The 16,778-nt window shown below is 47.1% G+C and overlaps 4 protein-coding genes across 4 annotated transcripts; all 4 read left to right on the top strand.

Moving 5' to 3' along the window:
* The first annotated feature begins 405 nt into the window (after positions 1–405).
* Positions 406–1,572, top strand: LOC123129327 (E3 ubiquitin-protein ligase EL5-like). The gene has a single exon (XM_044549539.1). The coding sequence runs from the start codon at positions 406–408 to the stop codon at positions 1,549–1,551; it is 1,146 nt and encodes a 381-aa protein (XP_044405474.1). The 3' UTR covers positions 1,552–1,572.
* A 3,228-nt stretch (positions 1,573–4,800) lies between these two features.
* LOC123131534 (putative germin-like protein 2-2) lies at positions 4,801–5,561 on the top strand. The gene is made up of 2 exons (XM_044551179.1): positions 4,801–4,927; positions 5,026–5,561. The coding sequence occupies exons 1-2, from the start codon at positions 4,801–4,803 to the stop codon at positions 5,559–5,561; spliced, it is 663 nt and encodes a 220-aa protein (XP_044407114.1).
* Positions 5,562–9,413: 3,852 nt separating this feature from the next.
* LOC123130051 (2-hydroxyisoflavanone dehydratase-like) lies at positions 9,414–10,850 on the top strand. The gene has a single exon (XM_044550005.1). The coding sequence runs from the start codon at positions 9,712–9,714 to the stop codon at positions 10,690–10,692; it is 981 nt and encodes a 326-aa protein (XP_044405940.1). The 5' UTR covers positions 9,414–9,711; the 3' UTR covers positions 10,693–10,850.
* A 4,022-nt stretch (positions 10,851–14,872) lies between these two features.
* On the top strand, positions 14,873–16,391 carry LOC123130050 (2'-deoxymugineic-acid 2'-dioxygenase). Its single transcript, XM_044550004.1, has 2 exons — positions 14,873–15,322; positions 15,433–16,391. Exons 1-2 carry the CDS (start codon positions 15,107–15,109, stop codon positions 16,255–16,257), a joined length of 1,041 nt encoding a protein of 346 aa, XP_044405939.1. The 5' UTR covers positions 14,873–15,106; the 3' UTR covers positions 16,258–16,391.
* Positions 16,392–16,778: the final 387 nt, after the last annotated feature.

Here is a 16,778-nt window from a genome sequence, read left to right as displayed (position 1 = left end):
GAAAGTTCATAATATTACATTGTCCCGGACCAAATACTTACAGTCAACTGAAGGAATAATCATGGAAAACACATTTCCCAAAAGTGAGATGCTGTGTAAAAAGGTACTCGTGCATAAAATAAAAATAGTTTGCACTACAAGAAAACTAACAAATGGCAATATACAGGTTGGATGTCTGATAATAAATATATTCATCTTTGCCTCTCTGTCCAACTTCTCATCAACTATATGTTAACTTAATACAACTGAAGTTGCACCATAACACAGAACAGTTGTAGAAGGGGGAGGGAAACTTTACCAGGTTTCTGCTTTTTAGAGGAAGAAGTAATTAGATCATTTACTTTCTTTTCAGCAGCTACAGTCTCAGTTGATTTTGTAAAGTTGTCTTCTAGTTTCCTTGTGAACATGCTCATCTTTTTGTCATCAATTTGTTTGGTTGACCTAGTAGAGGAATCTGATTTCAGTTATTGTGTTTCTCCAGATATGCTTCCAGGACCGCCACCACCTCTTCTTATGGGATATCCCTCTGTGCCGAGCGCGTCACCCTCAGCTGCGCCGTCATCATCCATAGGTGCCAGCATCGCCATCATCGCTATTGTCATCATTGCGTCGACCCTCGTGATCTTGTGCATTAAGGTCTTTTGCCGTAGCCCCCGCCCCCCTCGCCCATCCTGGTCGCCATTCTCTCGCCGCAGCAGCATCTCCCGGAGGGCCTCATCATTAGGAGAGTCTGACAAGAAGCATGCAGCGGAGGCAGCTGTTCATGCTTCCCTGGGGGCCAGTGCTTCGTCTAGAAAGCATGCAGAAGGTTTGGTGTTTGGGTTGAAGGTCCCTGTGCCATCTGCGCCCTCTCTACCAGAGGTGGAGCAGGTGATCTTGGGGTTGCTATCACAACCCCGCGTGCTGTTGCAGCAGGGGATGTTCTGCTGCATCTGTGCCCAAAACTTTGTGCCTAGCGATATGATCCTGTCCCTTCCGGCATGCTTGCATAAATTCCACGAGCGGTGCATTATCCCATGGATTCGTGGCCATGCACCTTACTGTTGTCCGTTCTGCGATGCTTCTATCACCATGCCCTGCCCTGACCCTGACAAGACCCACAGCTCAGATCGCTATGACGTCGAGGCACAGACAATGGTTGCGCCAGCTCCACCTGGAGAGGAGGTGGCAGAGGCTGTGGGGGGCTCTCGTGGGTGGCTGCGCTCTTCCCTGGACAGACTCTCGGGCAGCTGGAGGGGATGCTCCAGCAGTCATGCCACTGCAGTTGTAGTGCCGGTGTCCTCACGACGTACCACGGGGAGCTGGAGAGTCAACAACTCTGACAAGGAGGACGTAGAGGCTGTTGGCGGCTCTCATGGGTGGCTAGGCTCTTTTCTGGCTACACTCTCAAGCACCTGGAGTGGACACTCAGACAGCCGTTCCACTACAATGGTGTCATCGGTGTCCTCAGGGTGCGCAACTGGAAGCCTGAGCCTGGTACTGAGTGGCTGCGGCAGTGCTGACTTGTGTTCCAGGAGCTGGGATCCTGAGGCAGCCGTGCAGAAGACGTAGTTCTTCGAAATCGATCATGCAAATAACCAGGCAAGTTTGTTCTGAAAACTCTTTGCTGCAGCACCAAACACTTGTTTTGAAACCTGCTAGGCGATTGCCCCTTGTGCCAATTCAGTTATGAAAGACGTGTTTCCAGTTTTATGTTTCGTCTCTTCTCATTTCAAGTTCTGATCCAAGTTCTACTTTCGTCTTTGCAGGCTGAAATGCTGTCATACCCTACCAAGAAGTAGAAAAGATGAAAAAAGATAGAGAAAAGTCTGTGTAGGACACACGAAATATATCATGAAAAGAGCATCATATCTCCGCATCAGAAAATAGAGATATCTGACAAAGGGTTCTGTCAAACTGTATGCCGTGTACGAAAAATCAATGGCATCAGTGAGTGTACTTTGTAAGCAAGTATATCTCATCCATCCTGTTGGTAGCCATTACTTTCCTGGTCGACGCTATGGCTTTGATATGGTAACTTGCGCCCTTCTGTAATACTTTCCTGCTTTCCTGATCGACGCCATGGCTTCGCTATGGTGTGTTTACTGTAAGTTCATGATGGATGACAATTTGGTGTGTTTACTGAAGGGTGAAGGCTTGGTCACACTTGCTCTCTGGATCTTGCCTATGTTCTGTTCGGTTGGAATTATTGGCCCGGAGCCTAATATAACCTGTCTTGCTGGCTTCTGTTTTCTGTTGACGAACTTGCTTCTTGTACTGATGGATCCCTCGAAAACGGATAAGTAGAGCTAGTCTGCAATTTATAGTTTATATCAACCCGTGTCTTCACTTGTACAGTTGTATACTGTTGTAGTACAACATAAGGCTGGGTTAATTGTAATCTGGTGTTGTTCATCTTGATGCTTCTCCGTACCCTGTGTTGGGGAACGTAGCAAAAATTCAAAAAATTTCTACGTGTCACCAAGATCTATCTATGGAGAGACTAGCAACGAGGGGAAGGAGAGTGCATCTACATACCCTTGTAGATCGCTAAGCGGAAGTGTTCAAGTGAACGGGGTTGATGGAGTCGTACTCGTCGTGATCCAAATCACCGATGATCCTAGTGCCGAACGGACGGCACCTCCGCGTTCAACACACGTACAGCCCGATGATGTCTCCCACGCCTTGATCCAGCAAGGAGAGAAGGAGAGGTTGAGGAAGACTCCATCCAGCAGCAGCACAACAGCGTGGTGGTGGTGGAGGAGCGTGGCAATCCTGCAGGGCTTCGCCAAGCACCATGGGAGAGGAGAAGGACTTGGGAGACGGGAGGGGCTGCACCAAAGGCAAAGGTGAGAAGTCCTCCATCTCCCCCACTATATATAGGGGGGGCCAGGGGGGGCGCCGGCCCTAGGAGATCCAATCTCCTAGGGGGGGGGGGGGGGGGGGGGGGGCGGCGGCCAAGGGAGGAATCCCTCCTCCCCAAGGCACCTAGGAGGTGCCTTCCCCTTCTGGGACTCTTCCTTTAGGGTTTCCCCCACACTAGGCGCATGGGCCCTAGGGGAAAGTGGTGCCCCAGCCCACTTTGGGCTGGATCCCATCCCACTTCAGCCCATGGGACCCTCCGGGATAGGTGGCCCCACCCGGTGGGCCCCCGGGACCCTTCCTGTGGTCCCGGTACAATACCGATGACTCCGAAACTTGTCCCGATGGCCGAAATAGGACTTCCTATATATAAATCTTTACCTCCGGATCATTCCGGAACTCCTCGTGACGTCCGGGATCTCATCCGGGACTCCAAACAACATTCGGTAACCACATACAAACTTCCTTTATAACCCTAGCGTCATCGAACCTTAAGTGTGTAGACCCTACGGGTTCAGGAACCATGCAGACATGACCGAGACGTTCTCCGGTCAATAACCAACAACGGGATCTGGATACCCATGTTGGTTCCCACATGTTCCACGATGATCTCATCGGATGAACCACGATGTCGAGAATTCGATCAATCCCGTATACAATTCCCTTTGTCCAGCGGTACGATACTTGCCCGAGATTCGATCGTCGGTATCCCGATACCTTGTTCAATCTCGTTACCGGCAAGTCTTTTTACTCGTTCCGTAACACATCATCCCGTGATCAACTCCTTGATCACATTGTGCACACTATGATGATGTCCTATCGAGTGGGCCCAGAGATACCTCTCCGTCACACGGAGTGACAAATCCCAATCTCGATTCGTGCCAACCCAACAGACACTTTCGGAGATACCCGTAGTGCACCTTTATAGCCACCCAGTTACGTTGTGACGTTTGGCACACCCAAAGTATTCCTACGGTATCCGGGAGTTGCACAATCTCATGGTCTAAGGAAATGATACTTGACATTAGAAAAGCTTTAGCGGACGAACTACATGATCTTTGTGCTAGGCTTAGGATTGGGTCTTGTCCATCACATCATTCTCCTAATGATGTGATCCCGTTATCAACGTCATCTAATGTCCATGGTCAGGAAACCGTAACCATCTATTGATCAACGAGCTAGTCAACTAGAGGCTTACTAGGAACATGGTGTTGTCTATGTATCCACACATGTATCTGAGTTTCCTATCAATACAATTCTAGCATGGATAACAAACGATTATCATGAACAAGGAAATATAATAATAATCAATTTATTATTGCCTCTAGGGCATATTTCCAACACCCCGACGGACCATTCCTGATCGAAATGCATGAAGATATACTGTTAGTTAATGTACCTCTATCTCGTCATCATGTATTGCTCTAGAATTACAGCAGAAATACATGAACGGACACCAATAGATGCAGGTGTCTTGAAAAAGATAATCACAAACTTTACAATCTGTCATGAAGATGTGTTCTTCTGCTTCATATAAACCGAATCGGCGCCCGACGCAAGGCCATCCTGAGGGGGTCCATGGTCAAGGAGGTTATCGTTCTGTATTTGCCTCCTTGGATTCTTGGTCGTTGTCGATATGCACAGGCGACTTGTTCAAGCATAGATAATTTGATCCTGCCGTCTAACATACATACATACATACATACATACATACATATGCGTAGCAGGCTGTCCAGATCTAAGCACACGCCGCCCACATCATAAGACTTGTTCCTACCCAACCATGTATATACATATACATATATACATGGCACTATGGCAGGATCTCCCTATAAATACCAGACTCCATTACTGCTTAGACATCGCACAGTTCAAGCAGCAGACTCAGAGCAACCAATTCCCAGAGCTTGACAGCGAGTTCGTTCCTACCAGTGCCAACACTGCCTGGTGACTTGAGACATGGTGGCCATTCGTGTGCTGCTCCTTGCAGGAGCTCTCTTGGCCTTTGCATGCTCGCAGCATGGCGTCGCCGCCTCCGACCCCAGCCTTCTCCAGGACTTCTGCGTTGCGGACAAGACGTCTCAAGGTGATGTAAATGCATACTGGCTAATACACCCTCATGGAATTGCAGTTAAGCAATCACTCGTCTCTGACATCTTACATGGATGCATCCAATCACCGCAGTGCGTGTCAATGGACTGCCTTGCAAAGACGCGAAGGATGTCGTCGCGGAGGACTTCTTCTTCTCCGGCCTCCATCTGGCCGGCAACACGGCCAACAAGCAGGGCTCCGCGGTGACCGCCGTCAACGTCGCGCAGATCGGTGGGCTGAACACCATGGGCGTCTCCCTCGTCCGCATCGATTATGCGCCGAACGGCCTCAACCCTCCTCACACCCACCCGCGCTCCACCGAGATCTTGACCGTGCTAGAGGGCTGCCTCCACGTCGGCTTCGTCACCTCGAACCCTGAGAACAGACACTTCAACAAGGTTATGGCCAAGGGAGACGTGTTTGTGTTCCCCAAGGGCCTCGTCCATTACCAGTTAAATAATGGGAATACTCATGCGGTGGCCATCGCGGCACTGAGCAGCCAGAACTCCGGAGTGATCACGGTAGCCAACGCGGTGTTTGGATCGGAGCCTGCCATCTCTGATGATGTTATTGCCAAGGCATTCCAGGTGGAGAAGAACACAGTCGATTGGATCCAAGCACAGTTCTAAAAAGTCTCGTGTTCCCGCGTGTGTTTGTTTGTTTAATTGTTCGTTGAAGTACTATTTTGTCTTTAGCTTCGTTTGTATTGCATTTCATTTTCTGTATAGTATTGTAAGTTGAGGACATCTAATCCTCATGTGTATGTCTTTTTACCTATGTAACATTGATGTATTGTGGTACACCCTAATCTGCACACGCTTATTGCTAACGAAACTCACTTTCAGCTTGCATGTACACACATAATCACTTCTCTATGCGTGCACACGGTAACATGAGTCGGCTATATCCATGACCCAAACTCAAAGCAAGGAAAACCAAAGATGATGAACAGCATACAGCAAGGTTAGCTCGTACAAGAAGCTCCACCGCATAGTTCACTTGGATTTTTGTGAGGTCCCACAAGTACATGTGGACAGTGTAAAGTACACGAATCAGCAGCGACAACAAATATTTACTAGTAGTGATCTAAACGATCTTATATTGGTTTACAGAGGAAGTACCAAACCAAAGCAATGGAAACCAATGACAAATTTAACAAATAATTTGCCTTTGCAATAAACAAGTTTGGTCAGATCGCTGATTTTATTTCTGAGCGGAGTCAGGGCGCTCATGTGTCTCGCCCGCAGTGAGATACAAGACCGTCTCGCCTCAAGGACGCCCTAAACAGGCTGGCCCATAATCACGCAGGTACATGCAAAGTCTTTCTTGCGTGTGTCTTATTATTTTTGTTTATATTTTCGAATTCTTTTATAACACATATACCTGCAGGAATGCTTACAAAGGGAAAGTTGTCAAGGAGGCATGTTGTACGGGTTATTCTTCCTCTCCGTTTTGTGCATGCGTCGTTTGTGACTAGAAGTATACAAGCATGTAAAGAGACAATGCAACATTGCATTTCGGAAGTCACCTATTTATTTTTCCTTAACAATGCAGTAGATAATGAAGTAATAAAGTTTAACCATTAGTGTTATGTCTTTTTTTTTACATAATTACCATCATGTTTTATTCACACATCCGGTGTGCCTCCAAAGGCTAGAAACCTGAAAACAGGTTTGAATTTACAAATATTTAAAACAGATTTGCTATTTCTCATCTTGATAAGAAATAACAAACTCTCAACTAACTCCAACACCATCTATACCAATATAAAAAGACCCAAATGGGCAGATTCAAACCATCTCGGCCGTCAAATCATGTTATCTAGCGGTTCAAATTGCTCCAATGTTGAGCATCAAACATGTTTAACGCTCTAATTATCCACCACTGCCATTGGCATCAAACATGTTTTGACTCAACGCTATTCCTTGAAATCTGCCATGTAATTAATATCCTACCATTCCCGTGAAAAAGTAATTGATATATTACCAAATACCAACGTGCAACAGATATATTTTACCTAATATAATGTGCAACTAATATCCTACCTAATATAAACATGCATTGGACGTACATTATTACTAGTTTAAATAAACAAAACAAAAACTCCCCCCGGTCCTTTTTACTCTGCGTATTAGATTATTTTCAAGTCAAACTTTACAAAGTTTGACCAAATTTATATTAAAAAAATATCAACATCTATAATACAAAATATGTATACTATGAAACAACATTTCACAATGAATCTAACAATATTGATTTGGCATTGTCAATGTTGATAGTAGAGATACCTTGACTTCGGACGAAACTTATATGCAGACTAAAAAGAACCAGAGGGAGTAAAAGAAAAAAATCCTCACGAATCTTCATGTAATATCCAATGGTGTAGGATTTACACGAGGCATAGTTATTTCCAGGGCCGTCTCCAGAAATTTGGGGCCCCGGTGCGAAAAATAAATTATGCTACAGTTCGGCTATCAATTCATGTAATGCGTGCTTGTCCTCACATATATCATCCAAGATTTTATCACTCTGCTGAGCAACCGATTGCTTGGTGTCAAATGTGTCGTGCGGAGTACTCCAGGTTACACATTTGCATTATATGATCATCAAACATAAAATAGGATCTTCAAAGTATTGACCTTTGTTTCATATTATTGGGTGTGTATTAATTTAAGGGAATTCTGAAATATTAATCATTTCTTATTTCCAGCTCTTTGATTCCCTTCGATAGGTTGTTTCCACCAAATAAAAGTCTACGGTAAAAAAAATGGCCCCGCGAATGGAGCGATCTCCATGCTGATTCTCTTTGATCCGGAATCCTCACCCATGCAATTACCGTACCAAAATATCCGGAACTAAATGGTGTATGCAATAGGGAGTTTTGTGGGAAAAAAACTTATCGCATGAGATGGAAAGGAATCACGCACATGCAGGAGAGGTAATCAAGGTAAAGAAATCCCATGCATGTAGGGGTGCCTAGAGAAGGAAATAAATCGTCGGCCGATGAGAGATCATGCATGACATGCAACGTAATTAGCGCAAGATTAATGATTTGGGGGGCCTCATTTTTTTCGGGGGCCCTGTGCAGTCGCCCACCTTGGCCACCCTCATCGACGGCCCTGGTTATTTCTTATAAATATGTTGTGAATTTGCAAATAATATAGTTAAATCAAACAAGCAACATCACATTCATCGATTCAGTCATTTCCAATCACCATATGTATCCATCTCATCTCCTCCCTCCCCCTCGATGGATGTAGGAAAAGGGCCAGATCCCGAAATTTCATCAAAGCAGGGTCAAATCTCGCTCAACTTCTTCAAAATGGTTAAAGCACCAAATTTGACCGCGGCCGAGGGGGCTTGAAGACTTTTCGCCTACGTTGACTGCAATTCCGCTAGGTTGGTGGACATACCGCGTACAGGGCCGGCCCTGGGGGTATGGCGGAGGGGCAATGGCCCAAGGCCCAGGCTGGGAGGGGGCCCATGATTAGGATACATATCTTATACAGCCCAGCAAAAATACATAAGAAAAAAACTATACAAGAGAAACGAAAGGACATGGGCTAGACCCATAGCTAGGTGCCCTAGGTAGCGATCGCGAAGCGTCACGCTAGCCAGACGGCCGCTCGCTTCGCTTCTGTGAAACAAATCAATCTAAGATCTGGTCTTGTGCCTTCGTCCCTCGTCGGTTCGTCTTCATGACTTCATCCTCTCGTCGACCGCTGCTGGTTGTCGTTGCTGCGCGCGCTGCTCAGCCATCCAGCATCCGGCAAGGCAGCAATACAGTACGTATCCATCCATGTATCATATTCCTGTTCCATCCCCCAATTCCATCCAAAGCTAAACTTCAGTAGTTTCTTTGATTCTTTAGTTCATATTCAACTATTCATTCATGATCCATCCTAATTTTCTGTCATGCTGTGTACTCCCTCCGTTTCAAATTTCGACTAGAACCACGACGAGTAATTTGGAACGGAGGGAGCACATGTCTAGGGTTTCAATCATCTGATGTATAGATTTCTAATTATTTGTATTCTATTTACTTCATTATTTTAGGACATTAGCCTGCCATCTTGCCTAAGAAAAAGCATTTGTCAGGTGCTGAAAAAAGAAGAAAAAAGAAAGAAAGTGATATGAAATACAAGGGCCCATGTCGTTGAGTTCGCCTAGGGCCTCCCAAAACACAGGGCCGGCCCTGACCGCGTATGCAAGGCAACCACTCGCTAGCTCAGCTCCTGCTCCACAAAAAGCTGTGAGCTCCTTTTTTTTCTAAAAAACTTTCAATCTATTCATTTTCAGTCGTGATCCTAACGATGAATTTCATGTGGCGGGAGCGGGACCGGTGGGCGTGGACGACGACACTGCCGACCAAGAAAGGACATGATATCTAAGTTTTGGTAGGAGTATATACAAACAAAAAACCAAAGATAAAGCAACAATAGACAAGTCTCAGATGGAAACCCAAGGCACAAACGAAACGAAAAGCTAGTGGAATACGCGTGCAATAGTCGTCGGTCGCTTTTACTCTTGTCGATCTCTGGATCGGGCAGGGACAACGGCCGGCCGGCGTCTACTTTGACTTGACTGCTGAACCATGGCGTGTCAGCAGGTGAATCGAAGCTTGGGCATGAGATAGCGAGGAAGATAGCGTGGGAAGACTATCTACTTCTTCAAGTCTTTGAGCTAATCAATGGCGGGTAGCATTAATTAGAGGCCCGTGTTACTCTGGTCTGTCCTCCCTCATCGATCTCTTGGCCACCGCCTGACGACCGACCTTGCATGTGCGAGATGGATCCACCAGCCAGCAAGATGCGGTTCGACTCGCCGGCGTTCCGCGTCCACGAGGACGGCCGCGTGGAGCGCTTCTTCGGCACGGACACCACCGACCCGGGCTTCGACGCCGCCACCGGCGTCACCTCCAAGGACGTCGTCCTCGACGCCGCCACCGGCGTCTTCGCCCGCCTCTACCTACCCGCGCTCCCCGACGGCGCCGACCGCGGGAGGGAGAGGCTGCCCATCCTCGTCTACTTCCACGGCGGCGGCCTGGTCCTCGGCTCGGCCGCGTCCCAGATGTACCACGGCTACCTCAACTCCGTCGTCTCCCGGGCCGGCGTCCTGGCCGTGTCCGTCGACTACCGCCTCGCGCCGGAGCACCCCATCCCGGCCGCCTACGAGGACTCCTGGCTGGCGCTCAGCTGGGCCGCGTCGAGGGTAGGCGACCCGTGGCTGTCGGAGCACGGCGACGCCGGCCGCATCTTCCTGGCCGGCGACAGCGGCGGCGCCAACATCGTCCACAACATGGCGATCAAGGCCGGCACACGAAGCACTGATCACGACGGTTTGCCCGCGGGGGCGGTGGTGGAGCGGGCGCTCCTGCTGCACCCCATGTTTGGCGGGAAGGAGCCGGTGGACGGCGAGGCGGCGGACACGAGATATCACATGGAGAAGCTCTGGGCCCTGATATGCCCGGACGGCGACGGCCTAGGGGTGGATGACCCGAGGCTGAACCCGATGGCTCCCGGGGCGCCGAGCTTGCGCGCGCTGGCTGGCCGGAGGCTGCTCGTCTGCTCCGCCGAGAGGGACTTCGCGCGGGCGAGGGCCGCCGCGTACTATCAGGCCGTCAAGGGGAGCGGGTGGCCCGGCACGGCGGAGTGGCTCGAGTCCCCGGGGGAGGAGCATGGGTTCTTCCTCCTCCAGCCGGAGCGCGACGAGTCCTCGGCTCTCATGGATCGGGTGGTCGCCTTCCTCTCCGGCGAATGATCTACAGGAGATCAACTTTTGTGGTCAATAATACATTTTTTTACCTGTCAATAATACTTTACACAAACTGAAAAAGGGATGCTGTTTGTGACGGGTCGGTGAATCTCAGCCCTTGATATGCCCTTCTTTAAATATCCAATGATCCACATTTTGTTTCATTCTTCAAAGAATCATACTTTTCTACAGCGGTGGAAAGCCGGGCAATGCACAAAGCCTGCCCTGTCTCCTCCGTGTCGATCGTGTAAACCATACTCACTCCACGATATTGCTTGGACTAGGATTAATTGTTTCTTTAGAGAACACCAGCTCTATACCTTAATTCAAGTTAATTTATTTAATAAGTAGTATAAATGCCCATGCGTTGCACCAGGCGAAAAAAGAGACACAATCTGCTTTGCTTCAGGCGTCATTGTGCATCGTTTTTTATATTAAACTAGTAATAATGTACGTGCAATGCACATTTATATTAGGTAGTATATTAGTTGCACGTTATATTAGGTAAGATATATCTGTTGCATGTTGGTATTTAGTAGTATATTAATTACTTTTTCGCGGGAATGATAGGATATTAATTATATGGCAGATTTCATGAGATAGCGTTGAGTCAAAACGTGTTTATAACCAATGGCAGTGGTGGGTAATTAGAGCGTTAAACGTGTTTGGTGCTCACCATTGGAGGGATTTGAACCGTTAGATAACATGATTTGACGGTTAAGATGGTTTGGATCTGCCCCTTTGGGTCTTTTTATATTGGTATAGATTAAAATAAACATCGATAATTAGGTTAATTTTGGTAATTTTCTTATTTTTAATAAAAAATGAAACACTATTTGGGCTTGTCCCAAACAAACACATGACGGAGATAGTAGGACGTAGTCTTTCCCCTTAGTTAGAGATTTTCGTGATAAATTGCATATGCATATGGAATTATCCGTACAAATTGCACAAACATTGTAAAGAAGGACCATCAGACTAATCAAAGTTTTAAATAACGAAGAATGAGTCATTAGGAACATTATCAAGAGATAGCAAAAGGGTCCATGCGTTGCAGCGGGTACACAATAAGTTTGACAGTTTATGTGTATTTAAAAATGTAACTGTTGCGGTGCACTACTGATAACTCTTTATTTTGACGGCCCTCAAATTTTTTCATAAAACCACTTCGACCTTGTTTGAACTTCACATCTAAAAATGGTTTTAGCACAAAACCATGTATATCATGGCATCAGGCCATAGATAGCACATGTTGCTTAAAGGCTTGTGAAAAAGATTTAAGTTTTTACGCTGTGATTTTTCTAATCTGGTCAATATAAACAGACTGACAAGATGCTCAACCACCAGAGGAATCTTCATACCGCTTCATGTTCCTCTTCAACTGCCTTGGTCCTTCATCAAGCAACATGCTGCTTGACAACATTTCCTAAAATTTGAACAATATTAATTCTCTAAAAGTTCCTTGGGTTGTTTAGCTGCTTGAACAAATCAATAGAATTGGGGCTACATTTATAACACTTTCAAGCCAAAGAGTTAATTATCACGTAAGTTACTTAATGGCCATCCGAACATATTCCAGGTTGTATGGCGGTCACATCACATGACACTTTTGTTCTACACGATGACGTACAAAAACAACGAGTGATTGGCTTGTCTGTATAATTAGAAGAATAGAAGCTTTTCAAGAGATCATCTCTTGGGAGTAATTAAGAATAAAGATAAAGCATTAAACAGTTCCCTTAACAATCACAATGTGATTCTACCTTTTCCAAAATATTTGTACACAACTTTTTATTTTTTAACACTCTTTACTTCTCCTGGTAAGCTGTAATGATGTAAACTGCTTCAGGTGGTAATCCTGCCTAAAATGTTAGATCAAGGTTGCAAAGAGAATCTTGTGGCACACTCACCTATGAGTAATGATTCGATAAAGATCGGCTTCTGCCTTTCGAGTAACGTTTAGATAATGTAAGGTTAGGATCCCATAATTCCCCCCAAAAAGGATATCAGAATAATTCAACAATCTACAAATGATTATGATATACTCGTAGAAGAACTTGGAGATGTTCGCATAAGAAGCAAGATTCCACCTTCTGCCATTGGCTTTTGGATGATATAATGATATGTATTTATAGGGTCTTCAGTACTGGCACGAGCAGGAAGCACGGAGAGTGGGCATGGCCGAGCAGCAAATAGGATGCAGCCTTTGCCAGGGGTGGCGTAGGAACACGCTGATAACCATGAATAGAAGTTTTGCTAAAAAAAACCACAAATAGAAGTAGCAACAATCAGCTCACCTCACCTCACTTTGTAACAGAAAAATCACACCTACAATGGAAGCAACATAAGTACATCACCATCGGTCCAACACCAAACCAATGAGCTTTTAGATCTGTGGACCTGCTATTTTGATGTGTTCACTGGAACAATGTACAGTCCGGTAAAAAGTAACGGTTGAAAATAATGCAGAATAATATCCTCTAGCTTAATATACAAAGGAAAATGAAAAGATCGTTATAAGACATGGGAAAGCTTTGAGATAGGTTCTATATCAGTGCTCAAAAAGCCACTGTCTAGCTTAGAAAGTCATTTTACTTTCGATGGCATCAGCAATTTAATCTTGAGGCCTTCTGGAGTTATCTCTTCAAATCGCAACAGTCCCATTTATTTATGCCACCAAGATTTTTTCGAAGATTTTTCGTTTGAAAGTCTACAATCCCCTCTTTATTTATGACAACCAGGATTTTTCATTCCGCATCCAACAATCTCCTCTATTTATGCCACCAGGAATTTTCATCTCACAATCTACCATTCCTTTTATTTATTCTTCCCACCGGATATTTATTTCTTTCCTACCCACAACTCACTCTTCGTTAGTTGTTTTGTAGGCTGCTTGTTAATTCTCATACTCACGAACACATATAAATTGATGAAATTAGGTGTAAAGAAGCAAGGTGGGACTATTTATGCTGTTAACAAACTTGTTGGATAAACATGTGGGGAATACGAGAAACTTGGCGCGAAAACATCTCGTATGAAAAAAGAGGCCCATGCGAAGGCACAGCTGAACGACGGACGTCACACGCAGTCGAGCGAAAACTCCAACCCACGCCTTGCATTAATTCCGCTACAAAAATTCATATCATTATCTTTTTAATTTATTAGAATGTGGCACACGCAAAGCCAACTGGCGGTTCAATATAGATCTATATAATACAACAAAAACTTTTACAACAACTTTTTTTTGAACATCAATACAGACGCAAGCGCTCATACATACACGCATACACTCATCCTATGAAGGCACGCACGCACACCCTATCCCTATGAGCATTTCTGAGAGACTGAGCCGGCATGTCATTTTAAAATTTACGAAGTCACCGCAGGTGCCTCGTCGTCGACGGGAACGTCTCCTCCCACTGAAAACGCATCACCGAAAATCCTGAAATAAATCTAGGAATGATGCGTTCACCAGGATTTAAACCCTGATGGGCTGGGGATAACACTGTCCCTCTAACCATCCAACCACATGTTGGTTTACACTTTCACAACAGCTAGGTAGCCAGATTGGTTATTTTTTTTTCAAAATTCTAGCACCAGACATGACACATGGGAAGCTAACTGGGCTTCTGCGTAGCGCCAAGCCCAGAAATTTATACATACACTAAACGAAACAAAGGACCTTCTGTATGTACTTCCTTCGTCCCAAAAATTTTGTCTTAAATTTGTCTAAATACAGACAAATCTAAGACAAGAATTTTAGGACGGAGAAAGTAATTATTAGTCCCACCTTGGATAGCAAAACATTTAAAAAAATGAATTGATGGATGAAAAAGGGACGAAAGTACGGTGGTAAAAAACAATCCGTGCTTTTAGTCGTACACATGAGATAGAGATAGAGATTTCTCCCGCGCCTAGCGGACTCAAAAGTCGTACTGCATTCATTCATGTTGGATCTATTCGGACAGGCAGGGGGGTAACGGTTGGCAATGATGGGATCCATTATAGCCCAAGTCCCAACGATGTACACGCATGCGATGTAACCTAGTGAGTGACTGCACGCTTGGATCTTGGGTACGATCCAACTGCCGGCCGACGCTTAAGATCCCCGATTCCACAAGGAACCTCTCGGACGCACCGCTTGTCTGCGTGCATGCTCCCATTGTCTTCTACGCAAGCGCACAAGAATGAGCCAGTCCAATTTGCTACGTATACGCAAAGCTGCCTCGTTAACATCGATAGGATCCGTCCACGGCCATTTTCCTCTTGGCGCCAGAACCATCCACGGCCACGTTCGCGCCTAGCTAAGCTCTTAGATATCTTAGATTGATATCATATCTATATATGGATCCATACGGCCGTGTCGTCCGGGCTGAGAAGAGATAAGCCAGCCGCATTGATCCATCGATCGGGGTCAGGTATGGAGCTGCTGTCCAACCGCCCGGCGCACGCCTCCGTGCCGGACAAGTACGTCTTCCCGCCGGAGAAGCGCGCCGCCCTGCTCGACGACGCGCCCGGCTCCGACGTCGCGCTCCCGGTCGTCGACCTCCAGCGCGCCGCCCTCTCCGATCCCGGCCGCCGCCGCCTTGTCGCCGAGGAGATCGTCAAGGCCGGCAAGGAGTTCGGCTTCTTCCAGGTAGGCATGCACTCATGCACCCACTAACGAGTTGTTTAATTTAACGAGCTGTTCTGTGCTTCTGATCGATCTTGACATGTTTTCGGTCATGCGTGCGTGATTGGCTGCAGGTGGTGAACCACGGCGTGTCGGAGGACGTGGTGCGGGGGTTCCGGGAGGCGTCGGCGGAGTTCTTCGCGATGCCGGCGGAGGAAAAGCTGCCCTACTGCTCCGACGACCAGAGCAAGCCCTTCCGCGTCGCCTCCAGCACCTCCTACGACCGCAACCAGACGCGCTACTGGCGTGACTACCTCAAGCTGCGGTGCCACCCGGTCTCCGACGAGCTCGTCGGCCACTGGCCGGCCAAGCCGGAGAGCTTCCGGAGCTCCCTCGCCGAGTTCTCCGCACAGGTCCACGAGCTGGCGCAGACGCTGCTCCTGCTCATCGCCGAGGGGCTGGGCCTCGACGGCGGCTTCTTCGCGGGCGACCTCAGCGGCGGGGACACGCAGATGAACGTCAACTACTACCCGCCGTGCCCGGACCCGAGCGTCACGCTGGGCCTGCTCCCGCACTGCGACCGCCACCTCCTCACCGTGCTCTCCCAGGGCGACGTCGCCGGGCTCCAGGCCAGGTACCGCGGGCGGTGGATCCTCGTCCGCCCGGTGCCCGGCGCCTTCATCATCAACTTCGGGCACCAGATGGAGATCGTCACCAACGGCGTGCTGGCGAGCGTGGAGCACCGCGCCCTCACCAACTCCGCCGTGGCCAGGATGTCCGTGGCGACGCTCATCATGCCCAAGATGGACTGCCTTATCGGCCCGGCGCCGGAGATGGTGAGCGAGGAGAACCCGGCCAAGTTCAGGGAGTTCGTGTTCAGGGAGTTCATGGCGGCGTACGACACCGCCGCTGCTAGCAGGGAGGACGTGCTGGAGTACTTCAGGATCGAAGATCACTAGATCGATGCTGATGAATCTATCATCTATGCCTAGACCTTCTCCCAAGTAACTTGTTGTACTACCAAATAAAACTCTCGTGTGGTTGCATCTTATTGATGCCATGCCACAAATGAATGAACTTTCGTATGTGGTTGTGTCTATGGTTATGTGCATCAATAGATGAAGAGTCCGTTGGTTATCGTCCCTTTCGAGGAAAACAAAATGTGGTTGCATAGAGACAATGCTAAAAGTCAGTAAAGCTTTAATCATCTTTTTATTGACCAAATAAAACAAAGGGAAATGGCAAATTGAATGGAGTGTCTTGCAATGGTCACTAGCTAGTAGAAAAACAACTTTACGTGAGCCCATTAGTCCCGGTTTAGAAACGGACCGGTACTAATGTGACCATTAGTCCCGGTTCCAACAGCTAGGGGGGCGGGCATCATTAGTCCCGGTTCGTGTTGAACTTCTAGTACCAAGGCCTTTAACATTGTGAATACACCAGATAATGCTCAAGATGTCTTTGTCGGTTCTATTCTGCA

The sequence above is a fragment of the Triticum aestivum genome, chromosome 6A (genome assembly GCF_018294505.1).
Source record: "Triticum aestivum cultivar Chinese Spring chromosome 6A, IWGSC CS RefSeq v2.1, whole genome shotgun sequence".
Lineage (NCBI taxonomy): Eukaryota > Viridiplantae > Streptophyta > Magnoliopsida > Poales > Poaceae > Triticum > Triticum aestivum.
This window is presented reverse-complemented; position numbering and strand designations above follow the sequence as displayed.

Bases quoted from the DNA above. Each gene is read 5' to 3' on its own strand.
- LOC123130051 (XM_044550005.1), top strand. From the start codon at position 9,712: ATGTGCGAGATGGATCCACCAGCCAGCAAGATGCGGTTCGACTCGCCG.
- LOC123129327 (XM_044549539.1), top strand. From the start codon at position 406: ATGCTCATCTTTTTGTCATCAATTTGTTTGGTTGACCTAGTAGAGGAA.
- LOC123131534 (XM_044551179.1), top strand. From the start codon at position 4,801: ATGGTGGCCATTCGTGTGCTGCTCCTTGCAGGAGCTCTCTTGGCCTTT. The intron at 4,928-5,025 runs GTGATGTAAATG...CAATCACCGCAG, and splicing joins TGCGGACAAGACGTCTCAAG to TGCGTGTCAATGGACTGCCT.
- LOC123130050 (XM_044550004.1), top strand. From the start codon at position 15,107: ATGGAGCTGCTGTCCAACCGCCCGGCGCACGCCTCCGTGCCGGACAAG. The intron at 15,323-15,432 runs GTAGGCATGCAC...GATTGGCTGCAG, and splicing joins AGGAGTTCGGCTTCTTCCAG to GTGGTGAACCACGGCGTGTC.